Genomic DNA, 25,768 nt, shown 5'->3' with positions numbered 1-25,768 from the left:
TCTGTAACAAATTTTATCATATTACTTTGAAATCATTGATATGACTATATATTTGAGAAGAGTCTTGTGTAAGACAGACATCTCACCATAAGATCCACTACGTATCCAAATCCATATGCAATGATACAATTGCAATTATAGATAACAAAGTTAGAAACATGCCACTGAAATATGAGTTTGGATTCAGCCAACACATACATAACAAAGTGTATGTCAGAAGAATGACATGAATATGTTATATCCTCCCATAGAAAAACAAAATAATTGCACCATAAAAAGTGATTAGGGTCTTGAGTTATTTCCATCTAGAATTAAATACAGAATAGAGTTGGATATGGTTAGTAATTGCCAAATAAATGATGCTTAATCCGTAGTGCATTCAGCACAGAATATTTAAAATTAGGTCTGTCTGCCGAGTGAGCTGCTTATTCGGCCAGTTAGGTTATAACTGAACCGAACCGGTCTGTCAATCGATATTGAATTGATTCTTGCACAAAATTGAAAGAGGTATCCTATCTTCCTTTGTACTGGTGTTGGCCTTTTCTTTTCATCTTGCACAAATTAGTTAGATGGAAAGCTTTGGGCCAAATGCGATTTAGCCCATCTTTATAGTGATAGCATCTATCTACTAGGCCTAGAGAGAACCCACCAGCCCACCTAGATTTCTCTTCTCTTTAGTAAGTTTTTATTTATTTATTTATTTATTTTATTTTATTTTATTTTATTTTATTTATTTATTTTTTTTATTTTTTTTAGTAAGTAACGAATTAGGAAATACGAATTCAAACGTACTTATACGTATATATCATAACAGTGTACTAAACGACTTCAATTCATATTACTTTCTTATTACCAAATCAAATCATTAGAATCCATTATGAATTTATATTTCTATTAATTCACACATAAATATTTCGTTATACTATTTATTTTGTAATTACTATTGCATATTACATACTTTTACATTATATAACACAATATTACTCCCTCCGTCCGCCATTAAAAATCTCATTTCTTGGCCGCACGATTTTAAGAAATGTTAAGAAAAATGAGTGGAAAAAAGTAAGTAGAATATGAGTTCCAAGTGTATATATTACTTTTAAATGGAATATGAGTTGAATGAGTTAGTGGAATATAAAACCCTTTTACCATTTATAGTAAAAATGAATGGGGACTCTTATTTGCGGACTGAATAAAGCAGAAAAAATAAAAGAGAATAGTTTTTAAGTGTAAAAAAAGTTGTGTGATGAAATGAAGGATAAAAAAAATAAAACATAAAAAATGATAATATTTGAGAAAGTGGAAAAATTTTACAGTGTTAATTTTATTTTTTCCCAAATTCTTTAAAATACCAAAAAAAAAAAATCAATTTTAACACGGCCAAAACGACGACAACTCGTGGATGGAGAACGAGCGTCACCGTGCGACACGTGACGAGGGCACGTGTAAGGCCAATAAGGGCTCCTCCCTCCACACTAAGAAGCCCTTCAGGATGGTTCATCCGCAACGACGACCCTAGACCATCCCGTCCCAGTGGGACGAATTTGGGCTGGTTAAGCCAACTGTTGTGGACGATCATCTTAGGGTCTTTGAAAAGGAATATTCCCTCCGTCCGCTATTTATAGTCCCATTTTGACTCTGTACCGATTTAAAGAAATTATTTGATTTTGTAAAGAAAAATAGAAAAATAAGTTAGTGGAATGTGTTGACCCCTCTTTTATATATTGATTTTATAATAGATTGTGGGTATAATGAGTGAGGTGAACGACGAGGTCTATTTAATTAGAATTAAAAAAATGTAAATGAGACTTTAAACGTGGACACTCTGAAATATCAAAATAAGAAATAATATTTTCTGGAAAATGTGTCAAAACTCAATAGTAATTGAAGTGATGCGCCCTCACGCGAAACTAATTAACTACGTACTAGTTGAAGAAGCAAATTAAACTCTAATTTGCATTCACGGCTTGAAATTAAAACATCGTCAGCTGCTCCTTGTCTTGATATTGCTACTCTTTGGTTTAAAACAAGATTCCTCTTTGTGTGAAAGACGAACGAGCAATGGTAGGAAAGCGTGACAAGAAGATCAGCTCTTCTCCCACCACTAATCAATGGCCACAGGTTGGTTCCCTTCTTCTCTCTCCCATCTTTTGTTTTATAGCTTTTGTCCTAGAATATCCGTATTGTGTAGTTAACATTTACCCTAAAACCTCCCCATCTCCAACTCTTTCTTTCTCTTTATTTGGTCAGACTGAATGATCAGAAAAGCTCCACACCAAATAAAGCAATGGCCGGTAATAAGCCAAATATTCCTCACCTTCTCCACTGCCCTCGCTGCGATTCCTCCAACACCAAATTCTGCTACTTCAACAACTACAGCTTGTCCCAGCCTCGCCACTTCTGCAAATCCTGCAAGCGCTACTGGACCAGAGGCGGCACCCTCCGCAACGTCCCCGTCGGCGGCGGCTGCCGCAGAAACAAGCGCCACTCTGCCACCTCCCTGCCGCAGATAGATCTGCCTCTACCCCCTTTGTTTCACAGCCTCAATGCTAGTTCCTCCGAGCTCTACTTTCCCCTTTCCAGTTTTAGGGTTTCTTCAGATGATTCCGGATTCGGTCAAAATCGAATCAACGGTCTCGGGTTAGGGTTTTCATCCAAGCCGATCCAGGTGGCTCCTTCGTCGCCTTTCGCATCAGCTGCAAACAATTCTGTCTTCTTCGGATCTTCAACAATGGCATCTTTGCTCCATTACGATGATAGACTGTCTTGGGACCCGAACCAAACTCCGAGCCTAAACACAAACCCTATCGATCAGATTAATTCGTTTGATCACGTGTGGAACACAAGCACAAGCAGCGCCGGCGCTTGGTTTGACCCCTCAACCATTGGTCTGATCTAGAAGCTTCCATTGTTCTTCCTTTAATCTCATTCATTAACTGGTTGGGTGGAGAATATTAGGATAGGAGGGATCATGTCAGCAGCAAAACAAAATTCAGCCTGATATATTTTTGACATGGAAGGCTATTTTGCGCTGAGAGGAACCTCGGATCCTCTTCTTCTCATATTCGAACATATGGATAGGTGAACCTTGTATTATAAGTATATATGTTATCATGACATTTTTTTTTCATTTTGGTGTATGTGTTTAGTTTATGTAACATGTTTTTAGAATTGGGGTTTACTTTGGATTTATACATCTACATCTAGATGAAGCAAAATTTGTAAAGTGTCTCAAGAATTTGTTTATTTTCGGTTTTCGGGGACTATTTGGATTTTGGTATACAAGAAAGAGAGATATTGTGGTTATTTCGTTTTCAATTTTAACGCATATATTTGGATTCTTTTAATTCACAAACTTTCCTAGTAGTTCACGTAGCTAAACTTTTTATGTAATTTTACTTGTTTAAATAACTAATGGAACCACGCAGCTATTTAATACTACTATTTGGTTTAATTCCATGAATATCAGTCATAAGATATAGTTGATGTAGTCAGTGGTCGTCATGTGGGTGGCTGCAGTAAAAACGGCAGTGGTAAAGATATTTATATTTTTAATTAAAAAAATTACAACCATTTATTGAATGATTTTGAATTCGAGGGAAAAAAGTTAAATAATCCCATGTAGCTTTTTACCTAATACTGTATCTAAATTAAAAAAAAACCTCATGTAGTAGCATCCATATATATAGCTAGGATGATCAAGTAAAGTGACAAAGAGATTTACTAATGTTTCATTTGTATGTTACTTTTGCTCTACTTCGTTAATACGCATAATGTATTCATCTAGGGGTCGTTTGTTGGTATGCTTACTAGTGAATAACATGTTCTCTTGTTTTGATTCTCTTTTTGTCAAATACTTAACCTTTCATGATAAATATATCCCCATTAACCATCTCATAATATCCACGTTTAGAACTAATTTAATCTTAAACAAATCTATTTTAACTTATACTCACTATTATATTTTCCATCAAACCAAATTAAACACCATTATTTACTACTATATGTGAAACGCATTAATAATAAGGAATCATGAAGTCGTAATATATATACGAGTGTGGGAACTCAATTTAGGCTGTGATAATCTGAATAAATTGAATCAGAAAAATCCACCTTTTAATTTTCTCGAATTGGTTCTTATTCCCCAACTTGAACCAAACACCCCCTCATTTACATTTTTATCAATTATTCAAGTTTTTATTTTTATTTTTATATATAGATTAATTAACTGCGTAGGAATTGCACTATCAATGCGCATTAGATAAAAGTTTCAATACCATCATTATTATCAAAGTACAAAGTCTCTAGTTTTGTTTGTCTTTTTGTTCCATTTCATGTTGAAATTCTGAATTCAAGTGGAATTTCCCTTTTCATCATTTTTGGCCATCAATGCTATTCCATTCACATCCACATTAGTTGTCAAATGAAACCAAAATCATATATGTATGAATATTTTTGGTAATTTATGGGCAAATACGTAAAAGGAAAGTGATGTAAAAAGAAAAACATAACAATAGTCTTGCCTATATATGAATGTTTTTGGTCTATGTTTAGAAAAGGAAATACGCATGCAAGACTAGAGTGACTAGATTTGTAGTTTTTACACCTATGCTATTATGTTTAAATGGCACTTTATTTTTATTTGCCAACAATATGCATATGGGAGCAGATAATTAATGACAAAATCATAGTTTGAAATCGAAATCGAAATCGAAATCGTTTATTGGGCTGGGGCGCTCCAAATTTAGCCTCATACTTTGTTAGTTTTGGGTGGGCTTAAAATAAAGTAATAGTACTAGTCCATAAGGGAGTCCAATTGAACATGTATAAATTTTCTAGAAAATTATATTAATCCGAGAATTGAAAATTTAGTAATCTTTAAGATTTAAACTAAAACCATGAGTTCATTCAATAATGTGATAAATTCATCATAGATTTTCTAATTCATTAAATTTTGAATATCTATGATTGATTCATCACCTTATCGAATGAATTCATGATCTTGAATTCGAATCTCCAAATGGATAATTTTAAAATTTTGAATTTGTACAGTTTACAAGAAAATTTATACATGCTCAACAATGAATTATTGGTTCGTGATTTATATTTCAAAAGTTAATTTAATTTTATTTTATTCTGATTATATATATCTGGAGATGATCAAACAAAAGTATTTTCTTATTTTCTTTCATTAAATACTGAAGATTTTTGGTGGATACATCTCTGTTTCTGGTCTCTGGATGAATGTAAATGTGTTCAAGGAGTTAAGATAGAATACTGTTAATAAATAAATGTAGAAGTTGAGACGCATAAAGAATCAAACAAATATGCTATTTAATTCTAATTAAGAACGTTGAACTATACCATAGATCAAGTAATCTGTTAATTATCGAAAAATATTAGCACAAAAGAAAGACACCTTGCTAGATGCGTGACACTTTTCCCTTGAATTTGACAATGCATGATTCAGCACTTTTAAAGATGATGTGGTTCGTTGGATTTGCTAATCCTCGTAACATCCCCACTACCACATGTACTAATCACTAAATCTTTCTAATATTTCTACAAAATACAATGCAATTAGTTAATTATGAGAACTCCGGCCCACTGACTTTCCAGTTATAGTAACTAATTTAATGACCTTCCTAGCACAAATCCTCAATCACTCCATCACTTTTGAAAAGGAAGTAAAATGTTAGATCAATTCAAGTAAAAAAAGGCCGTAAGTAAATGGGAAAATTATAATGTACAATATGTTCGATTTGAATATTAATTCGTGATTCAATTCCAAGTCTGGATTGCACCAAATGAATCTCAGAATTCTCGCTTATATTTAGATTAGGAGCGCATTTTAAGAAACTAAATTGCTCAGCACAACAAATAAAAAAGAAATGAAAAATAACTTGTCATAATTAATTTATATACATAGGATAGTTGAGTACATTATGAGCTTGATTAATGATATTAATGATGAAGTTGAAGACTTAAAGTTGAAGAGAATTCGAAAGCCGTGACACGTAGGGGGTGATATATAGTGCATGATTCAGATAATTATTTACACAAAACTATATGTAAATAAGTGTGTGTGGATATATCAAGTGGATTAAAATCATATCGATCGGCACTACACATGACCAAAAAGTACAAAACAGTGTGGCTTCAAAAAGACTTTTAAAATTGGTGTAAAATGGTTATATGTGATTGGCTAAATAAAAAGTATATAATCATATAACAGAATCAAATTGACCAAAGACCGACGACCAAATAATGCCGGGTGCTCTTCATCATATTGATTTGTCATTTTCAGGTGAAAGTTTGCTTTTGAATTAAAGTTTTACAGCGAACTTAAATAGGACAAATGTAGATGGAAATGCACTCCATTCATGTCTCTAATATATTCTTTTCTCATGTTTTCCGAATGAAATATCTAATTAATAATGAGATATACTTAAAAAAAATAATATCACCGAACACTGATATGCATGAAACTGTGCTAGTAACACTAGTTCATATAGCACATGTGGTCACTACATTTGCAAGCATGCAATATTAAGCACATTATAGTGAGCACAACACTAGTGCCACAAAATTGCTAGCATAAAATGGCGCCAAAGTTAGCAAGCACAACATGTGCTTGCTAATGTTGTGGTGTTGGACAGTTGGAGAACTCTTAATGTGACTCCTTAGTATAACGAGTCTCTTGGCTCCCACCCAATTGATTCCACTTCCCTCGATTGTCTGGAGCCCTTTTCCGACCTCGTTCAACATGTTCCCATTTCGATTATGCTCATTTTTTCATTTCCTTGTCACTATCATCATCCTTTTGCCTTTCAAACATTGTTCGGATCTTTGGACATGACTTTGCATTGATATCAGATACTCGGGTACACATCATTCTCTTTTTCCTTTTGAAATGATTTGTTCTCAAATCTGGTTCTTCAAATATGCTTATATTTATGTTACGTGGTGTGTGTTTGTTTAAGGACATTTTTAGTCAATTAAGTATGCTGATTTGTGTTTCTAAATACACTATATAAACTTTAAAAATGTTTTCAATCTTTGTGTCTACTAAAATTAAGGAACGGAAACGAAAGTGTCCCTGAAAAGCAAAAGATTTCAGTTTAGTTGACGCTTTAGATTTCAGTTAAGCCCTCAACTTCGCTTTTCTTTGCGCCTCAATTTTGGTTATTTTTTAAAAGAATTCGACGCAGCGTCTCTAATTTTGTGTGTATCTTGTTGAAAAAGTGATTTAGGTTTATTATAGTGCAAACCCCAAAACAACTATACCTTGTTGAAAACTTAAAATAGAATGAATTTTGCAGTACCATAGGAGCTATTTTCTACGGTATTTTGAGTTTTGCAGTACCACTTGAAGTCATCGAGACGGTTGGGCTCATAGGCCATCCACAACTCTTTCAAGCAATACAAAATTTACTTCTCTACTGTGAAAGATTATATACCACAAAATATAATTTTTCACAAATTCACACCCCTCCCCCCATCCCTCGGCCAACTGACACTCGGGGGGACGGGACGCTTTCAACGCATCCCGCTCCCGCCTCCGTCTCATGCATCCCTCCGGATGGAACGAGACATTCGCGTTGCGGATGCCCTTAAATCATGCGTTCCACATAAATAAATGAAGAAATATTATATATTTATATAACAAAGAACTTGGAAAGAAATACTCCCCCCATCCACCAATAAACTTTTCATTTTGTTATTTTTATTCATCTATTAATAAATTTTTCATTTATTTTTTAAAGTGCTATTTTTGGTAATGAACTCATATTTCACCAATTATATCTCAGTCATATTTTATTAAAAAACAAATATATATAAAAAAATTCATCTTTGGTAACCTTTTAAACCAACTTTCTAGTATATTTCTTAAAATATTTGATGGATCAAAATTCCCCTTTATATGTGGACGAAATGACTAGTAAAAAATATTGCCCAGAATTCAATGCGAAGTAATGTAGATGGAGTGTTAGTGGTAAAGGTCGACACTGGATTGTTCCATTGGAGCACTTGTCACCAATCCCTTGGAAAGTATAGAAAATTAAAGTTGCAATTAATGAAAAAAGAGAGATTTTCCCACACAATCATATCTATGTCATGCTTTTAATTCGCCTTTTTAATTATTTTAGCTTGTTGGCTCCTATGGGCTATATCATCTTGACATTGCTCTCTCCACCACCAATAATTTTCACCTCTCTCTATATATAGGGATTTTAATGGAACTTAGACTTCTACAACTATCTCTCTCTCATTCCACTCATCATATAGAAATCTACTCGACTCTTTTACAATTTACTCTATTAATATGACGCGTTCGTTAATGGACTGATGCAACAGTATATAATTGATCGAATTTTTCTTAAATCTGCAAAAATCTTAGTACATTTTTTGTGCGGACTCACACAAGAATCAATTATACTATATATTGAATCATTTAATGTATTGAAATACAGAAAAATAGTTGCTCCAAACATAAGTCTCCTTAATCCATTCCTTCAGCATCATCGTGATTAAGCGCACATTATACCCTATTTTAAATATTTTTATTAACTCCATTTTGTAAAAAGTTGTATTACGAGGAGGGACGAAGATACTGTGGGGCCCAAGTGTGAAAAATGGAGAAGCAAAAAATACAAAGAAACATTAAAGAAGATTAAAAATGGCTCTGTAACCGTCGTGATAGAAAGGAGAGGGAAAAAAGTGAAATTTCTTTACAAAACCCTAGCGTAGTTGTCGCAACGACCATGAGATTTGGTATCACCCCGCCACTTTTTTTTACATTGCCATTTTTCGACATTCATGCTGCTTTAAGTGACAACCAAATTATATCTCTAATTTCTACCACTCATCTTCTAATTATTTATCTCATTGATCATATCCCCCTACTCAATTTATTTTGTTTATTATTTTTATTTATATTAAATTGTTGAATATTTATTTTTATCAATCGATTGTGCTAAACTTCCCATCATCACAATGAAACATAGGGTAATTATTTTTCCAAATTTCGAATTGAATTTTAGCATCTAACAAAATAAATTTCTGCGTCCACCCCAGCTACACCGATATAAATAAATCCTACTCCGTCATTAGAGCCTAACATTAAATCCTACTCCGTCCGCGCCCGACGCTTTGTCCGCGGACGATAGGGCATCGTCCGCGCCATCGTCCGCCCACTGTGGGCGACGCGGACGATGCAATGCGTTTTAGTTTTTTTTTTTAAATTCAAAAAATTTGTTATGTATATACCCCAGCTTCACCATTCAATTGTAACTTTTCGATTAACTTTTAAACTCTCAAATTACTCTATAAAATGGATTCCGGTGGATACTCAAGTCCTAGTAGCCCAATGTTTGGAGATGGCGCACGGTGGCCGGGTACACAACCTAGCGAATATCGGTCGTTCGACGCCAACACGCAGTACGATCCGGAGTTTAGTACAGATTCGTACGGTCTCTCCGACATGGAGCCGTCTCCAACTCGCCCTGTCGCCGCCGACGTAGCCCCCTCCGCTGCCCCCGCCCCCGCCAGGAAGAAGCGGACCAAGCACCGGGCGCACAAGTTGCCACCTCCGACAACTTGTGAAGAGTACGCCCTCGGCCGTACGAACTACCAGCCGGATGAAACCCTCGTCTTGGCGAGGTGTTGGGTGGATATATCGGAGGACCCGATATTCGCGAACAACCAAAGGCAGCTCGCGTACTGGGAGCGCATCGCCGAGCGCTACAAAGAGGCGAAGCCGTCGAGCGCGTACAAGCGCCAACGGGAGCAGCTCGGCAAGCACTGGGATCAGGTGAAGAAGTAAGTCAACCTGTTCGCGGCGGAGTACGAGAAGTGCTCGAGGGATCAGGGAAGCGGCGAGAGCTTTAGCGACGTGCGCGATAGAGCGCTGTTGTCGTACCAGTCCATGTACGACGACTTCAAGCATTTCAACATCTAGGCGCTCATGAGGGACAAGCAGAAGTTCCAAGGCGGGATTCTGCACACCGGTGCGGCGAAGTGGACGAAGACCACCGACACTGGTGGTAACACGACCAGCGAAAGCGAAACTCGTCCGGTGGACCTCAACCAGACGTGCACGGAGGAAGAGACTTTCGGCACACCGATGTCCTCTCGGCGGCGTCCCATAGGCGTCAAGGCTGCGAAGAACAAGGGGAAAGCGAAGGCGACATCCTCCTCGGCCGCCGCCCCCCATCGCCGATCCCGACCCCGACCCCGGCGACACTTGCCTATGCGGATTTGGCAACGGCCTCGATGGCACAGACGTTGTTGGATACGCACAACGCCCTTATGAAGTGTACGGATCCGGCCAGAGCCGAATTCCTCCAGAGGTTGATCGATGAGTTGAGCCGGAAGTTGGGGCTTTTGTAGGATAGTCAATTTTTTTATTTCTAACCCGTGTAACTTTTTTTTTATAATCAATGATTTTTTTGCCATTCTTATTTAATTGTTGTGTTTTTTCTAAGTTTGCATTTATATATTTGAAAACATTTAAATTAATTAACAAAACAATAGTAAAATGCTTAGGGCGCCCATTGCAGGTGGAAGGGGAGGAGGATAAAATACTGACGTGGCGGTGCATAGGGCGGGCTTTAGGGCGCCCCACTGTGGATGCTCTTATTTACCATAATTGAAAAATGAGAATGAAACCTTCGACGTTTTGATGATGGACTTGATTAATAAATTAAGTTTGTAATTTTTTAGGTGTCTACCCGTCCCAGCATTGTCGTCATTGAATTCTAGTGTATTAGGTGGGAATAATGAGAAGGCATATATGTGAACAACATTACGAATGAGTCCTCTGTAAATTATACAAATATTGCCAACTTATTAATTAATAACTATACATATAGTTCATGGTACAGTTCAGATGTAGACGGATGCTTAAATATATAGAGCTTCAATAGTATAAAACATGTATCTTTTTGACCAATTATTAATGGAGGCAGAAAATAGAGCTTATGGATTTAGACATAGTGAAAAAGGTTGTTGTCGATGTCGGAAGGTAGAGGTGGTGCGACGAGTCACAGGTGAAGGATGGCGAATGGACATAAGTGAAGTCAAATGCTAAAGGGTTGGGGCAAAGGTTCCATAGCGTGAGATTAACGACAATTCTAATGACCGAATTGACTGGAGTTTTACCGGTCCTTATTGGTCGATAGTAAAGTTGGTCACCCCTTTAACTCCACCTAAATTTGTCATCAAAGTGACTTCAAAAAAACCTCTCTGATAGAGGTGAAAGCTTACACATGCACACACACAACACAACACAACTCAACTCGTGGTTGATTCTATACAAATTAAACAAGGCTACAAATTTGTTAAGTAGGGGATGTGATAGGATCCTCGCCGATTAATTTATAAACCGGCGATAAATCTGTTAAGAAATGTTGTGGGAGATAAAGAAGAGACTAAATAGGAGGAAAGGAAAAAAAAAGAAGAGACTAAATAAAAATCGTCCTCCTTGTTTAGTCTCTCGAACAACCATAGATAAGAACGTATAATACGAGACTCAACAATCCAACAAATAACTCTATTCTCGTATTTCGATTGTGTATATATGGATATTCACCAAACTTAAACATGACTCTGAAAGAATTATAGACAAGGACTTAAAGTCTTAAACCAATCTCTAACCCAATGAGCAACTCAAATAGGAGAATGCTATTTAGTATGAGGTTAGTAACTCAATTATACTTACGGTGTCACGACCGTAGGAAACTAGAGTTTCAATAAACAGGCGTAGGAAACTAGAGTTTCAATAAAGAGTTTGACCAATAATTAATATTTTTTAAAAAAATGACCAAGGGTTCGACATTATCCAAAAGATATCAAGTTTTCAAATATCCAAATAATTAGGTTCAAAGCTAAATAAATGATGGAAAAAAACAATGTCTCAGCGGAAGCGTTCAAGAGAAAGAGTGACGTCATGTGTGGAGATACAACGACACTCGTAGTTCAAAGATAACCAAATAATACTTCAATTTTAATTGTTCAACACCACCAATTGCTCGTCGCCGCTCAACCTGCACATAAGGAAAACACAAGCAGGGCTGAGTACCATAAAAATCTTCAGTGGACTTATGCCGAAAACATATTATCAAAATAGTATTTATCATGCCATCCATAAGTAACCATCGGGGTTTAGCTTTAGAAATGCCCGAGGCACTCAAAATCATTTCCATTGTAAAAAGTCGACTGATCAGTCATTTTCCCATAGACGTTAACCATATCTGCACATACGTGACATGGAATGTGGCCACAAACCAAGTCACTAGACCGGGTCTACCATAGGTGTACACTAATCCAAGTAGGGTTTGCGGCCCTACGATGACCCGAATTCGATTTAAATAATAAAGGCAAAAGCCACATCAGATAGGCACGTTAAAATCAAATCACGGCATGATAAACATAGTTTCATTCCCATCGATAAAATTTTTTGGACATTGTCCTTATTTAAAGGAAAGCCCACCTCGAGTGCTTATTCCGAAATTATTTTCTTTCCTTTGCGATCACGATTCTCTTGCGAAATATCACCTTTAGAATTCACATAACATATAAATCAACACACTTTCCAAATAAATAAATAAGATGCATGCATCCTATGTCTCAAATTATTTTTCTCTATCAAGATTTCAAATTTTCTCAAAAAGTACTAGACTCACCATGATTTAATCAATTCCAATGCAACCTACAAGAAATAAAGAATATAGGCCTCAATAAAAAGTGAAGCTCCCGACTTCAATGAAAGACAAGAAAAAGAGTACACTCCCATTTTTATTTTTTTATTTTTTTTAAAAAAACACACGTACACATACTCCCTTCCCAAAGTAATATTGTCACTTTCCACCTCCTCTTTGAACTAGTAACACAATTCAAGTAAAAACAATTTAATAAGAATTCAAAAACTCCCATTTGTTTACACGTACCCTCACATCCCGTTTTCTTTTAAAGAAACTAAGAACTAAAAATACTTATAAAGAAATCAGTACAAATAAACAATGAAGAACAAAACTCCCCATTCCATACCGTCGGCTTTCTCTCAAATTCACAACAAAAAATTGAACAGCAAACTAGAGCTTCGACGCCCTCACCCACAGCCGTCGCTCGGCGCTGCAGTAGCCGCTGCGTCGCCACTCCGGCGGCCCCGAAGATAAGTTCTTAATTTGGTTTCACAAATTAAAGTTCGGTTCTTTGTTTTATATTTGTTCGAATTATTGATTTGCTTCGGTTACTGGTTTCATGAGATGCACAAGTATGGAATTGGATTTGGATGGGGAAAATGTATACCTTCAATTTGCTGACAGATTGTGAAAGAATAGATGATGACACTTTCCCTGATTTTAGTTCTCGGTTCCTGCCAGAGAAGGGGATTTGTACGTCATTGTGTGAAAAATATTTGTGAGGAAGGAGATGGTAGATTTCTGAAATTACCAAGCGAAAGGATTGAATCGTGCGTGGCTTGAACAATAGCTTGTCTAACTCTCTGCTTCCTCTCTGTTAAAAGATATTCCATGAGTCTGATTTGAATAGGGTGGCATTAGTGAGATAGAACAAAGATGGATGGTTACCTCGGTGGAATTAGGATTGAGAGAGGGAGAATGATGAACTATCTCTTCTCTGCCGCCTTGAGAAATTTTTGTGATTCAAAAGTAAATTGAGGGTGACTGCAGAATTGGTGTTAGGCGGAGAGATAGGGTATGAAGATTTATACTTCATAACATGGGAGTATAATTGGGAGTTAGTTGTGGTTTAGATTTGGAAGAGATTTACGGAGTGGGATACGTTTTTTTAAACGTGGGAAGGGGGATGGAATATGGGTAATTAATTTCTCAAAAATTAATTAGGATTGACTAATTTTATTTCTTTGGAATTTTATTTGCAGATCACGGAGGAGGAGAGGAAAAATCTCTGCAGAATATTTATTTAAAATTTGAACTAAGGAAAGTCTTGGTTACCAAGTCAAGGAGGAAAAGATTTAATTAAATTAGTTTGATTCACGGTCCTTTGTATTTTATTTAAATTGTGCAGCCCTCAATTTATTTTCCACAAGACTGGATTTTTGTATTATTTATTCAATTTATCGGATCTCACACGAAATTGAGTCCAATAAATATTCTTCACGGAAAGGAATTTATTTCACAAATTTCTAGCTCTCATAACAAATTATCAATTATTCAAAAACAATTAAATTCACATCACATTCAACAAAGTTGACCCAGTCAAAATTCCAACTCAAAATTAGGTCACGAAAAGTATCCAACAACAATTAATCCACGGATTTCGCAACATTAAAAACATTAAATGCAAGTACTTTAGAGTTCGAAAATTAGGATTCAAAAAGTGGGTCGTTACATGCGGTCTAATGTAAATTAGCAAGTAATTAGGGGGTATGAGGTTTATTTGTGGGTGGAATTAAGGGGCAGGCGCATGCATGCGACATTACATAATAATCGATCTAATCAATCAGCTTTAGGTGTTAGCTTTAGCTTTAGCTTTAGACTGACATAGAGCTCATCCATTCATGCATTATTCTCTTATCTTGGTTTAAATGACTTCCTTTACCGACTTTACAGTCTACGAAACAACACCTACTTAAAATATAAACAACTCGTACAAAACCAATAATCTCACTTCCTTCATGCTCTCACAAGTGATAAAGTAGGATTCTAAATTGTCAAAACTGAATTAAAGCAACGGAAAAGCAAAAGGCATTAACATTAAACTCAATAAACTTTTGATCAAAAAGTTGAACAAGCAACCTCACCCAACCCAACCCAACCCAACCCAACCCAACCTATTCTGAATCTCTATAAGATGGTAAATTACAACATTGTGCATAAATGTTTGCAACCTAAATCACCCATCTTCTTCTTCTTCTTTTTTCAAGAAAATAAAACCCAAAAACTCAATTTGAAGAAAAGGGGATCGAAAATAATTCGAAACCTAAATATAACGAAAGACATGCAATAGAAATGAAGAACATATCCAAAATTCATGGAGAAGACGGATCAAACCCCGCGGCGAAGGAAAGCCCGGCCAGGTCATCGCTGTCGCCATCGCCATCGCCATTCCAAAAACTCAAGCTCGTGCCGGGTGAGGTGGTTGTGGTTGCTGGTGCGGCAGGAGTACCCCTATTGGTGTTGATGAAAGTTTGAGGCCTAGGCGGGCGGGCCGGATTAGTCAAGCTGTCTTGCCGATGGAAGTTGTACTGATCATTCTGAAGGGGGAACTGGTGCTGCTGCGGCGGTGGTGCAGGAGGCGGAGGCAGCGGCGCCGGGGGTCTCAGAGAGACAGCATTGTATTGGCCGCGGGCGGCGGCCTGGTTGATTCCGGGGGGAACGGATTGCATGGCGGCGAGGGTGGAGAGGAAGGTGGCGCCTCGGTAGTAGGTGGGCCCGGCCCCCATGGCGGGAGGGAAAGGCTGCCTCATGTGGGCCGCGCTCAAGGCCGCCAGAGTGTGAGGCGGGATCGCGGCGAGGACCGGCTGATCCTCGTTCTCGAAGGGGGATGGGCGGGGGCGCTTGCTCTTGCGGAAGCCGCCGCCGACGGGGACGTTTCTTAGGGTTCCGCCGTGGGTCCAGTAGCGGCGGCAGGACTTGCAGAAGTAGCGCGGCTGGGAGAGGCTGTAGTTGTTGTAGTAGCAGAATTTGGTGTTGGTGGAGTCGCAGCGGGGGCACTTCTGCGGCGGGGGAGGCAGCATCTCCGGCGGCTTAAGGCGGGGCTGATCCGGCTGTTTCTGGAGATCGTTTCTCCGGTGCTCCTCCATAAAAATATCTGAGTGTGGGTGAAGAACAGTGAGTGTGTGTGAGGGGAATTATATAGAGAGGGGATTGAGTGCATGAGGAGATTATTCAACGGAAGAGATATGAATTCAATCTCGAGTTGTTTGTTGGGATTAGGAGAATCGTGCATGAGGTTTAATTTTCTCCTCTTCTATAGAAAGGGCAAACCAAATTTATGAATATTTCTCTCTCTCTCCATTATATCCCCAGTCTCCTCCGGGAGAGAGACAAAGGTAAAAAAAAGTAAAAACTTACCACTTCTTTTTTATTTTTACTCTTAAGCTTAACACTTACGAAAAAGGCGAGAATAAAAAAGAGCGGCGCCTTTGTACGGACATCTCTCTCTGATAATTCAAGAATCATAAAATGAAATTGCATAATTGGATGGATCGATCCATGAAATTAACTAACCTCAGATCAGAATGTCTGTTGGAGGGGGGACCACCCACCCTGCAGAGGGATTGCGGCCGGCCGGCGGCTCCGCTGCCTCGTGGTGGCGGAGAGCCACGTGTCAGCTTTATTGTCTTCCGCTAACCATAAAGATAATTAATCACCTATGGCTCTCCCTCATCCTTTACTTTAAGCTTTTTGTGTTGAAATTCAATTGTACTGACATCACCTGGCCTCGTCGGAATTCCGATTATTTCTTCTCAACTAAATTAACTGACTAATTTAATTAATTGATTAATTTATTTATTTTGTGGACGGGCCCTTGGACGAAATATGTGTATCGAATATATCCGGTTATCAAATGTTATGTGTTGAATATGAATATGAATATTGCAGATCTCATTATAGCAAAATTATTACTATTATCATTTGATCTCTAAATTTTCCTTATGAATTAGAACATGAAATGGCGAGGTATGAACGTGTATACATTACTTTTCCGGTGACTGCTTTTTGTATATGTTTAATAGTACTCCAATAAATACTTTTACCATCGTCTATAATATGAATTTTATTTATTTTTGCATGAATTTTGAGAAATATTCTGTATAGAACACAAATGTTATTTTCATAATAATTTGAATTAAAGTTTCTATATATTATTTGAATGATTCGTCCCCCAATATATGTCTTACTTTGACTCGACACGGTTATTAAGAAATGTAATAGAAAGTTGGATGAAAAAGTTAGTGGAATGTGAGTTCTACTTATAAATTAGTTTTATAATAAAATGTAAGTGAAAATGAGTTAGAGTAATGTGAGTCCCACTACCAAAAGTGGTAAAAATGATATGGAAAAATTAATTAATATGGGACCAACTAAAATGGAATATTGAGACACATAATAGGGGACGAAGTGAGTAACTTATATTTAGGACGACAGAAAATAGTATTTATGTTTTTGTCTCATTAAAATTGGGATATCATACTCCGTCCCTCTCAAGGTAGTTGGGTCATATTTCTTTTCTAATTGTTTCAAGGTAACTGAGTCATTTCTTTCTGTAAATATTTTATTCTCACTCATACTTTACTCTTTCGTTCACTCTCATATTTTATTCCTTCCACTTTAACCTTTAACAAATTAATTTCTTAAAATCTCATACTAAAAAAAAATGTCTCAACTATTTTCGGATGAAAGTACTAATAATTATTTTCAACAATAAAATCTCATATACACTATGGAACATGGGCTCCATGTTATTCAATAATTTAAATTTTTTGTGGTGTTATACATGCATATTATAATTAAGGAAGTAGTCCACAATTTGAAGACATGCTTTGATTTTATGTATGTTTTAAAAACTGTGAAAAAAATGAGTGAAAAAAGTTAATATAATATAAATTTTACTTTTTAAGTATAATATTCAGTGGATCGAGAGTGTGAAATCCATTTACTTAAAATGAAAAAAGATAAATAAAACTCTAAACCAGGGGCGCGCTAAAATGACAAATCAAAAAAATTATTTTGCAAATAAAAGGAGTAATATAGAGGTGCAGTTGTTTACCGCCTTAGTCGCTGTTTGGATGAGTTGGAGAGATTTATTCGGTCTTATCTCACGTTATTTCCACTTTTGTCCGTTATTTATTACAATTTCTTATTTTCGCGCACACTCAAATTGACTCATTTCTACTTTTTCTTTAGAGCCATATACTTTTTCGCATAACATTAATAACCTTATTTCTATTATTAATAAAATTATATTGTCTCCACCCGTGAATAAAAGACACATTTTGACTTTGTTTTATGATTATTTTTAAACGAGTAAAAAAAATAGTGGAATGTGGTCTCGTTTTCATATATTAATGTTATAGTAAATGTGAGTGTAATAAGTTTGTGGAGTGTTGGGGCTACTTACTAAAAATAATAAAGAAAATGTGTCACTTATTGGTAGACGTCCCAAAATGGCAAAACTCGTCTTTTATCGTTCATGTCAGATCAATTTGCAATTTTGGTTATGTTAATTATAAATATTTATATTTTGATTTATTTCAAAAAAAAATTTTGCATAATTGATTGAATTGGTATCGTATACAATATATCAGTAATTTAATTTGAAAACTCTGCCTTTATGTTAAAAATAATCTATTGTCAATATAAAATTTCATCGTGGAGTTCTCTAATTAAAGATGACAAGATTTATTATTAAAAGAATATTGTTACTAATATCAGTTGTGATTAAGTGGAAACATGTTGTAGCTTAGCTTATTCCGGTGTCACTAATACAAAAAATACGCCTGACAACTATAGACAATTTTTTAATGGTACTCTGAAACCTAAAATAGAATAGATATATAGTAGTTGTAATAGTACTACAAAACCTATCATATTTTAGATTTTTGAACAAAGAATACCTAAATCACTTTTCAAATTTTGGGTTCCAGTTGTCCGTAACGCGACATCCAAATTTAAATTCATTCACCTATATTAAAAAAAAATAGTGGCCACATATCGATCAAAAGAAACCAATTCTTAAGGATATTCAAACTATTAACACAAAAAGTATATTAAGTTATGACGCTTCGACCGCATCCATCAAAGAAACATACATGGATCGTTTACAGAAAATTATTCGATGCTTATAGTCGCTCTAAGCAGAAAATTCAAAGCTTTCCACGGTCGTGTTCGTCCGCGCGACGCCGCCTCGCGTCCACCACATCCTCGTCCATGACCTTCTCACCCCGGTGCTCCCGGGCCGGCTTCTTCACGTGATCCTCTATATAATCATCGTCCTCCGACTTCCCCACCACCGTCTCCTTGATCTTCTTCGTGGTGTCCTTGGCCGCCCCCCACGCGCCCTTGCCCGCATCCGCCACTTTCTCCTTGGCCCCCTGCGCGTACTCTTTTGTCTTGTCCGCCACCGTCTCCGCGGCGCCCTTCACCTTGTCCGTCGCCTCGTCGTTTCCTGCAGCGTCGGCAGTCTTTTCCCTCATCTCGTAAGCCTTATCCGCCATGGATCCCAGGTTTTCCTTGGTTTTGTCGTTCACTGAGTCGGCGGTCTCCTTAGCTCTGTCCTTCATCTCTCGGGTCTTTTCCTTGGCCTTGTCCATGGTCTCCCTCACCTCGTCCCGCGGCTCCTCGTCGTTGTAGGGGCTGTACTCTTTGCGGCCGGCCATGTTTCGGCCCTTGAGACGGGGTTTCGTGTGAGTTGGAGAGGGAGGGAAGGGATTGATGAATGGAGACTGAGAGTGTAGTAGTACCTGTTGGTGTCTGGAGGCGGCGGCGGTGGCGAAGCAGACTCGGGAGACGGTGGGGCGGAGGGGGAGGGATTGGGAGAGCTCCGACGACTTGGAGAGGCTGAGAAGAGCGTTCTTCAATGCTGCCATCTTTGGTGGATTGATTTGGTTTTTACTTCAGAACTTGATTTGGGGTTGGAGAATGGTGTAGAGGGGAATAGTTATAAGGTGCAAGTGCAATGGCGGAGGAAGGTGGCGGAGCAACAGTTGGACATCTGTATTGTGAGCTGCCACGTGCATTTAACTTTCCTATCTTTGAAACACTTATCCTCATCCTCTTTTTATATAACCCTACTTTAAGCATATTTACGGTGCATGTAATTGAGGGTTGGATTTCCGATTAATCTTTAACTATCTCTATCTCTATCTCTTCCCGTCCATAATTAAATATTTTATATTTAACTAATGCGAATTTTATGATGTAATTTAATTTTATAAAAACATTAGATAAAAAGATTAATGAAAAATGGATCCTTCTTTTTATATCTTGATTTTAACAAAAATATAAGTAATATGAGTAGTGAAATATAAAATTCACTTATAAAAAAATATATATATTTAATGGCGAAACAAAAACATAAAAATTGATCGGATGTGTTGCTCGTACGTTCTCTTTCAAGAGAACAAATGGGGTATAAAAATCCTTAATAGTAATTGTTTTATTTCAAACTATCTTCTTTTGCGATACTTAACCACCTCAACTTCGTTTTCTTCTCTTCCTACATTTAGGTCGACTTATTTTATTATCAGTTTTCAGTTTATATTTGAATCACGCTCTCTAATCTATGTATTCATGCTTTGATTCTATGAGTCGCATTAATTGAGTGCCGTTCATCGCATCCATGAGTGTTTCAATGTATCTAGTTGGAATTTTACTACTATGAAAGACGATGGAATTTAATTCAAGTCTTGCGTGAGACTTCGTAAGACAAGAAACATAATTAATCATATTTGGGCCAACCCCAAATATACAAAAATCAAAGTCCAGAATAATTATGGCTTTGAGCCACATCAAAATAAAAGAGTCCAATTAAATGGAGACAACATCTTTTGGGCCCAATCAGCTTCTTCTAGCCACAAAGTGTCGGCGCAGATTCCTCCTCTGCCTCACGCGATCGGCAATCTCTCTTCCCCTATTTGTAATTCAATGACACACTTACTGACTTACTGTCCCAACTCCCAATTATTAACTTTCCAACCAAATCAATGCCATTATCAAATTAAACCACCATTCATTTAACTCCCAACAAAATCCAACGGTGTATGCATGTATCAGAATCTCCATGAACTCTCTCTCCCCCTGGGAAGTTTCCCATGAAATTTTATTCCTAAGGGGTTTTAACGAGGCCCGTCCACACTGGGTTACAATGGTTGTCTCAAGATGGTGTTATCTTTGTATGCTTCGATTTGTTGATCTTTTGTATCTTCCATGTTATTTTGGTATGCTTAGTCTCCTTGTTGGCTAGTTATTGATGTTTTTCCCTGGGTATGCTCAAGAGTATAATGTAAACGATAAATTCTGATAATATTCTATTTATTTATTCATAAAATAAAATATAATAAAAAAAAATCTCCACAAACTCCTAAACACTAAACAAAACAAATATTCACCACCAAATTCATACAATTTCAAGAGAGCAGAATTTGTAATCAAAAGGAGTCTCATTCTTTGATTTTCCATCTAAATTCCAACACAACAGCAGGTATATTTCCTCCTAAATTCAACTCGCATTATATACGATTCACGATTGCATAATTCTCAATCCATATCAACTTCATGGAATTTAATCACCAACTATCAAGCACAACCTGCCTGGACTCTCTCAACTCAAAATATAAACCGAAAACACTAAAAGAACTCGAATTTAAGTAAAGAGAACTTGTAACCAAAAACATTCTATCTGCATCCAATCATGCAAATTCTTCAGGAATAAACAATATTTTCTCAGTAAGAAGTAGGTACAAATCCTTATTCCTGAAAGATGAAGACTCCCTTCATCTTTAATTCATGATTTAAGCTCTCCAAATTTATGAGACCTGTTTGACAAGTACAAGGAATAAATTTCAAATATAAATCATATTTCATTTAGAAGCACTCAAATCCTTTCAGGTGTTGGGTGGAACATGACCAAAATTGCACCTGAGATTTCATTGAACCCCAAAATTGCATAGTTATAGTAGGAGATGTTTAAGCTTCAAAGTTAACAACGATGCTATCAGAACTAAAAAAACATATCCAACTAGATAAAAATAAATCTAAACTAAAGATAATTATAAATCTACACTAAATATGATATTAAATCTAAAAGATAATATCTTTGGAGCGTCTAATGTATGTTAGGATTTCCCATGGATTTGAAACTTATGTTTTGCATTCTATAAAAATACTTCCTTCTTATATTATTCCATTCAGCCATGGAACGATTTGATCAGCTATTCTCTCTATATCACTCCTTTCCCTTGGAGAATAACCCTCATATCCATCCCGATCGCAATCCACCTCCTCTTCCCTATCACATCTCCATCAACCATGCTGCTTCATCTCAGATCCGCCTTCATACTCGTAAATCCGATGGCAACGACCCCGCTGGCCTCTACAGCATCGGCGAATACTTCGACTACTACGACACTCCTCCCATGAAGCGAAGGCGCTTAGTGGATACTTGGAAGGCCAAGCTTCAAAGTGGTTCCGGTTGGATGCAGACCAACGTCCTTTTGCCTAACAAAATTCCTCTGCTTGAATCATCCTCAGTCTCTCCTCTGCCTCCGTGGATTGAGGGCTGAGCAGATGCTCAGAAGTGCCTCCTGTTGGAAATAATGAGTTGGGGTCTCAAGGAGTGTTGGAAATAATAAAGTTGGAGTATCAAGACTATTGGAAAGAGACATCTTACAAGTTCAAGGAATATAACATTAATTCTGTTATAATTCCAAGTGTATAGTTCCTAGGAGTATTTATTTCTCTAGCATTATAAATAGGATGATCAAGTGTATTACAAAAAACACAATACAATACAATTCCTAGTTTTATCATGGTATCAGAGCAGAAACAGTTCTGTGGTTCAATCGAACTCAGAATTAAATTCATCATTGTTCAAACCCTTCCCAAACCTTTCGACTACAGATCCGGCAGAAATCTCTCAAACCTACACCCAAAAACAGCCAAAATCAAGTGAGTATCAATCAACATGACAAACACCTTTGAAAACGTCTCAACTGGATTCAAGTTTTTTTTTTTTTTTTTTTTTTTTTTTTTAAAAAATTAACTTCATATATTTATATCATATATATGAAGGAGGAAATTACAAATCAACTCCTATAACAAGGAGGAAAGATAAATTACGCCACCCAGGGTTCGAACTCGAGACCTCCAAGATGGACGCGGTATCCAGCACCCTTTACCGCTAGGCCAAGGGGCTTGGATTCAACTGGATTCAAGTTCGATGGGAGAAACTTCCCTGTTTGGGCAAGAATAATGCGAGTCAACATTGGCAGTCGAGGAAAACTCCATCATCTTGAAGGAGATGAAGATCCTCCAAAAACCGACGACCCAAAGTTCAAAACATGGCAGGAGGCAGATTTCACAGTGTTCTCATGGTTGATCCAGAATATGGATCAAAAATTGGTGATTCAATTCGCTCAACACCAGACAGCGAAGGAGATGTGGAAAAGCCTCAACACTACATTTGGAGTCAGGGCTGACCCTGTGCAGGTGTACGACCTCGAGATCAAGACAAACAAATTAGTTCAAGGAAATGAATCCCTCGAAAGCTACTGGAGCAATTTACAAAATCTGTGGGTGAACACGGATGCTCGAAAACCTTGCCCGTATGATTGTTGCGACAAAGGTATCAACATTTATAGAAAGGAACAAGAAATTAAACGGCTTTACCAATTTCTTGCCGGATTGGATGACAAATATGACAACCTCAGAAGAGAAATATTGAAGGATGAACCAAACGCTGAAACTGCCTTCGGCCTCATCAAACAAGAAGAAGCTCGGGCCAGAGTCTGGAAACCCTCAGATAGTACCACCAACGTCAACGCCGACATAGGCACCGGCTTCGGTGCTCGTCAGGGAGCCCCACCGCCTCAGTTTGGCGGTCAGAACAGAGCACCACAGCCACCGCCGCCCCATCGAGGACCACCTCCACCACCACAATCACGCAACAATTCCTCAAATCGAGAGGAATCGACAAATCAAAATTGTATTGTACCCATTGTGGGATGACAAAGCATACCAAAGAAACATGCTTCAAATTGGTGGGATTTCCAGAATGGTGGGAGGATGGACACAAACTGAACCGAAATTCAACCGGCAAGGGAAGAATGGCGGTGGGGAGAGAAGAAGTCGCCGGCCTTGGCCAAGGGGCTACTCACGCCGGAAACAAAGGCGGCGAACCGATGGAAATCTCGACCGGCGGTGGATGGTGGGGCGTGAACGGAGGAGGAATCGACCGAGAAGCTGAGGCGGCGGGAGGCTCTGCCTCATTTACGAGAGCAATTGAAGGTAAAGGGTTTGAGGATTTGACTTTGCCCTCAAACCCTTCCACCTTTCTTTTTTATAAATCTGCCCCCACCCTCTTACATGACAACCCACATACTTATAAAAAATCTCATGTTGACCCCCACACTAGCCTTAAATACCATAGTAACCCAATCTCAATCCAAAATCGTTTTTCCGTATTAAGAGATACCCCAGAAATTTCCATTGCATGTCAAGTCGCAAAAGTGGATGGAAAAAATGAAAAAGGGTGGATTTTTGATTGTGGGGCAACAGACACAATGTCATATGATAGGTCTGATTTTGGAGAGTTGACTAAATCGAAAAGGACTTATATTGAAACAGCCAGCGGGGAATTTATATCTGTTGAGGGGTCGGGAACCATTCAAATATCACCATCATTGAGAATCCCTAATTGTCTCTTTGTGCCAGCTTTGTCTCAGAAATTGTTATCTGTCAGTCATGTTACACGAGAACTCAATTGTTCCCTTCTAATAAATCCAAAATTTTGTTGTCTACAGGATATCCGGACGGGGAAGACTATTGGGCGTGGCACTGAGTATCATGGGTTATACTATGTGGATGAGACGGTTCAAACTGGCAAAGGAATGTTGGCTCATGGAAATTCAGAACGGGAAGCTTGGTTATGGCATAGGCGGTTAGGGCATCCGTCTACTAGTTATTTAAGTATTATTTTTCCGCATCTAGATTTGAGTTCTGTTTTGCACTGTCAAACTTGTGTTTTGGCTAAAAGCCATCGAAAAACTTTCAGACCCAAAAACACTAGAGTTGATAATGTTTTTTCCTTAATTCATTCTGATGTGTGGGGCCCATCTCCAGTTGTGGGGGGAAATGGTTTTCGATATTTTGTTTTATTTATTGATGATTGCACTCGCATGACATGGGTGTATTTTCTCAAAAATAAATCAGATGTTTTTTTCCAAATTTTCAGACTTTTACACCATGATTCTTACCCAATTTCAAACAAAAATTAGAATCCTTAGGTCTGACAATGGGGGGAATATGTTAATACTCAGATGAAAGAATTCTGCACCAATAATGGCCTCATCCATCAAACCTCTTGTGCCTACACCCCCGAACAGAATGGAGTTGCCGAAAGGAGAAACCGTATAATCCTTGAAATGACCCGAGCCATCATCCTAGATTCCAAAGTACCAAATTTTTTCTGGCCTGAAGCCGTGGCTACATCAATTTACACCCTCAATCGTCTCCCCACCAAAGCCCTTGGCCTTAAAAATCCTATCCAGATGTTATCCAGCATGACTACAATTCCTCCTGCCTTATCCCTCAAACCTCATATTTTTGGGTGTTCAGTGTTTGTTCATATTCCAAAACATGAGCGAACAAAACTATCCCCGTGTGCAACCAAATGTGTTTTTATTGGGTATGGTGTCAATCAGAAGGGGTACAGGTGTTATGATCCAAAAACTCGTCAAGTGATTACCACAATGAACTGCACCTTCTTAGAATCTGAGTTTTTCTATAACACCCAACTTACCAGTCAGGGGGAGAGGGAAATTACTAGTGTTGACTCGATAAGTTGGCTACTTATGCCGAATAACCATAATCCCACTGAAGGTCCACCAGAGCCAAATAATACTGCCGACGAACCTGTCTTAAACACATCTCAACCTGTGGTTCATGGTGGCGCTCCAATACCGCCCCCTCCGATATCTGAGGTAAACAATCATGTTGAAAACTTTGTTACTACTGCTGACCCTGTAATTACAGAAGAAAGAATGGAGGAAGTCATAGAC

At 37.7% G+C, this 25,768-nt stretch overlaps 3 protein-coding genes across 3 annotated transcripts; 1 reads left to right on the top strand and 2 right to left on the bottom strand.

Annotated features, from left to right (window-relative positions):
- Positions 1-850: 850 nt before the first annotated feature.
- LOC121744512 (dof zinc finger protein DOF5.1-like) lies at positions 851-3,306 on the top strand. Its single transcript, XM_042138075.1, has 2 exons — positions 851-2,121; positions 2,251-3,306. The coding sequence occupies exon 2, from the start codon at positions 2,288-2,290 to the stop codon at positions 2,897-2,899; it is 612 nt and encodes a 203-aa protein (XP_041994009.1). The 5' UTR covers positions 851-2,121; positions 2,251-2,287; the 3' UTR covers positions 2,900-3,306.
- Positions 3,307-14,818: 11,512 nt separating this feature from the next.
- Positions 14,819-16,536, bottom strand: LOC121743724 (dof zinc finger protein 4-like). The gene is made up of 2 exons (XM_042137070.1): positions 16,218-16,536; positions 14,819-15,798 (listed from the first exon to the last, which is right to left on the bottom strand). Exon 2 carries the CDS (start codon positions 15,788-15,790, stop codon positions 15,017-15,019), a length of 774 nt encoding a protein of 257 aa, XP_041993004.1. The 5' UTR covers positions 15,791-15,798; positions 16,218-16,536; the 3' UTR covers positions 14,819-15,016.
- Positions 16,537-18,856: 2,320 nt separating this feature from the next.
- On the bottom strand, positions 18,857-19,634 carry LOC121746058 (uncharacterized protein ECU03_1610-like). The gene is made up of 2 exons (XM_042139989.1): positions 19,454-19,634; positions 18,857-19,378 (listed from the first exon to the last, which is right to left on the bottom strand). Exons 1-2 carry the CDS (start codon positions 19,577-19,579, stop codon positions 18,857-18,859), a joined length of 648 nt encoding a protein of 215 aa, XP_041995923.1. The 5' UTR covers positions 19,580-19,634.
- Between the last annotated feature and the right edge of the window lie 6,134 nt (positions 19,635-25,768).

Source organism: Salvia splendens, chromosome 8 (assembly GCF_004379255.2).
Source record: "Salvia splendens isolate huo1 chromosome 8, SspV2, whole genome shotgun sequence".
NCBI lineage: Eukaryota > Viridiplantae > Streptophyta > Magnoliopsida > Lamiales > Lamiaceae > Salvia > Salvia splendens.
The sequence above is the reverse complement of the archived record's forward strand: the minus strand, read 5'-3'. Positions and strand labels throughout refer to the sequence as shown.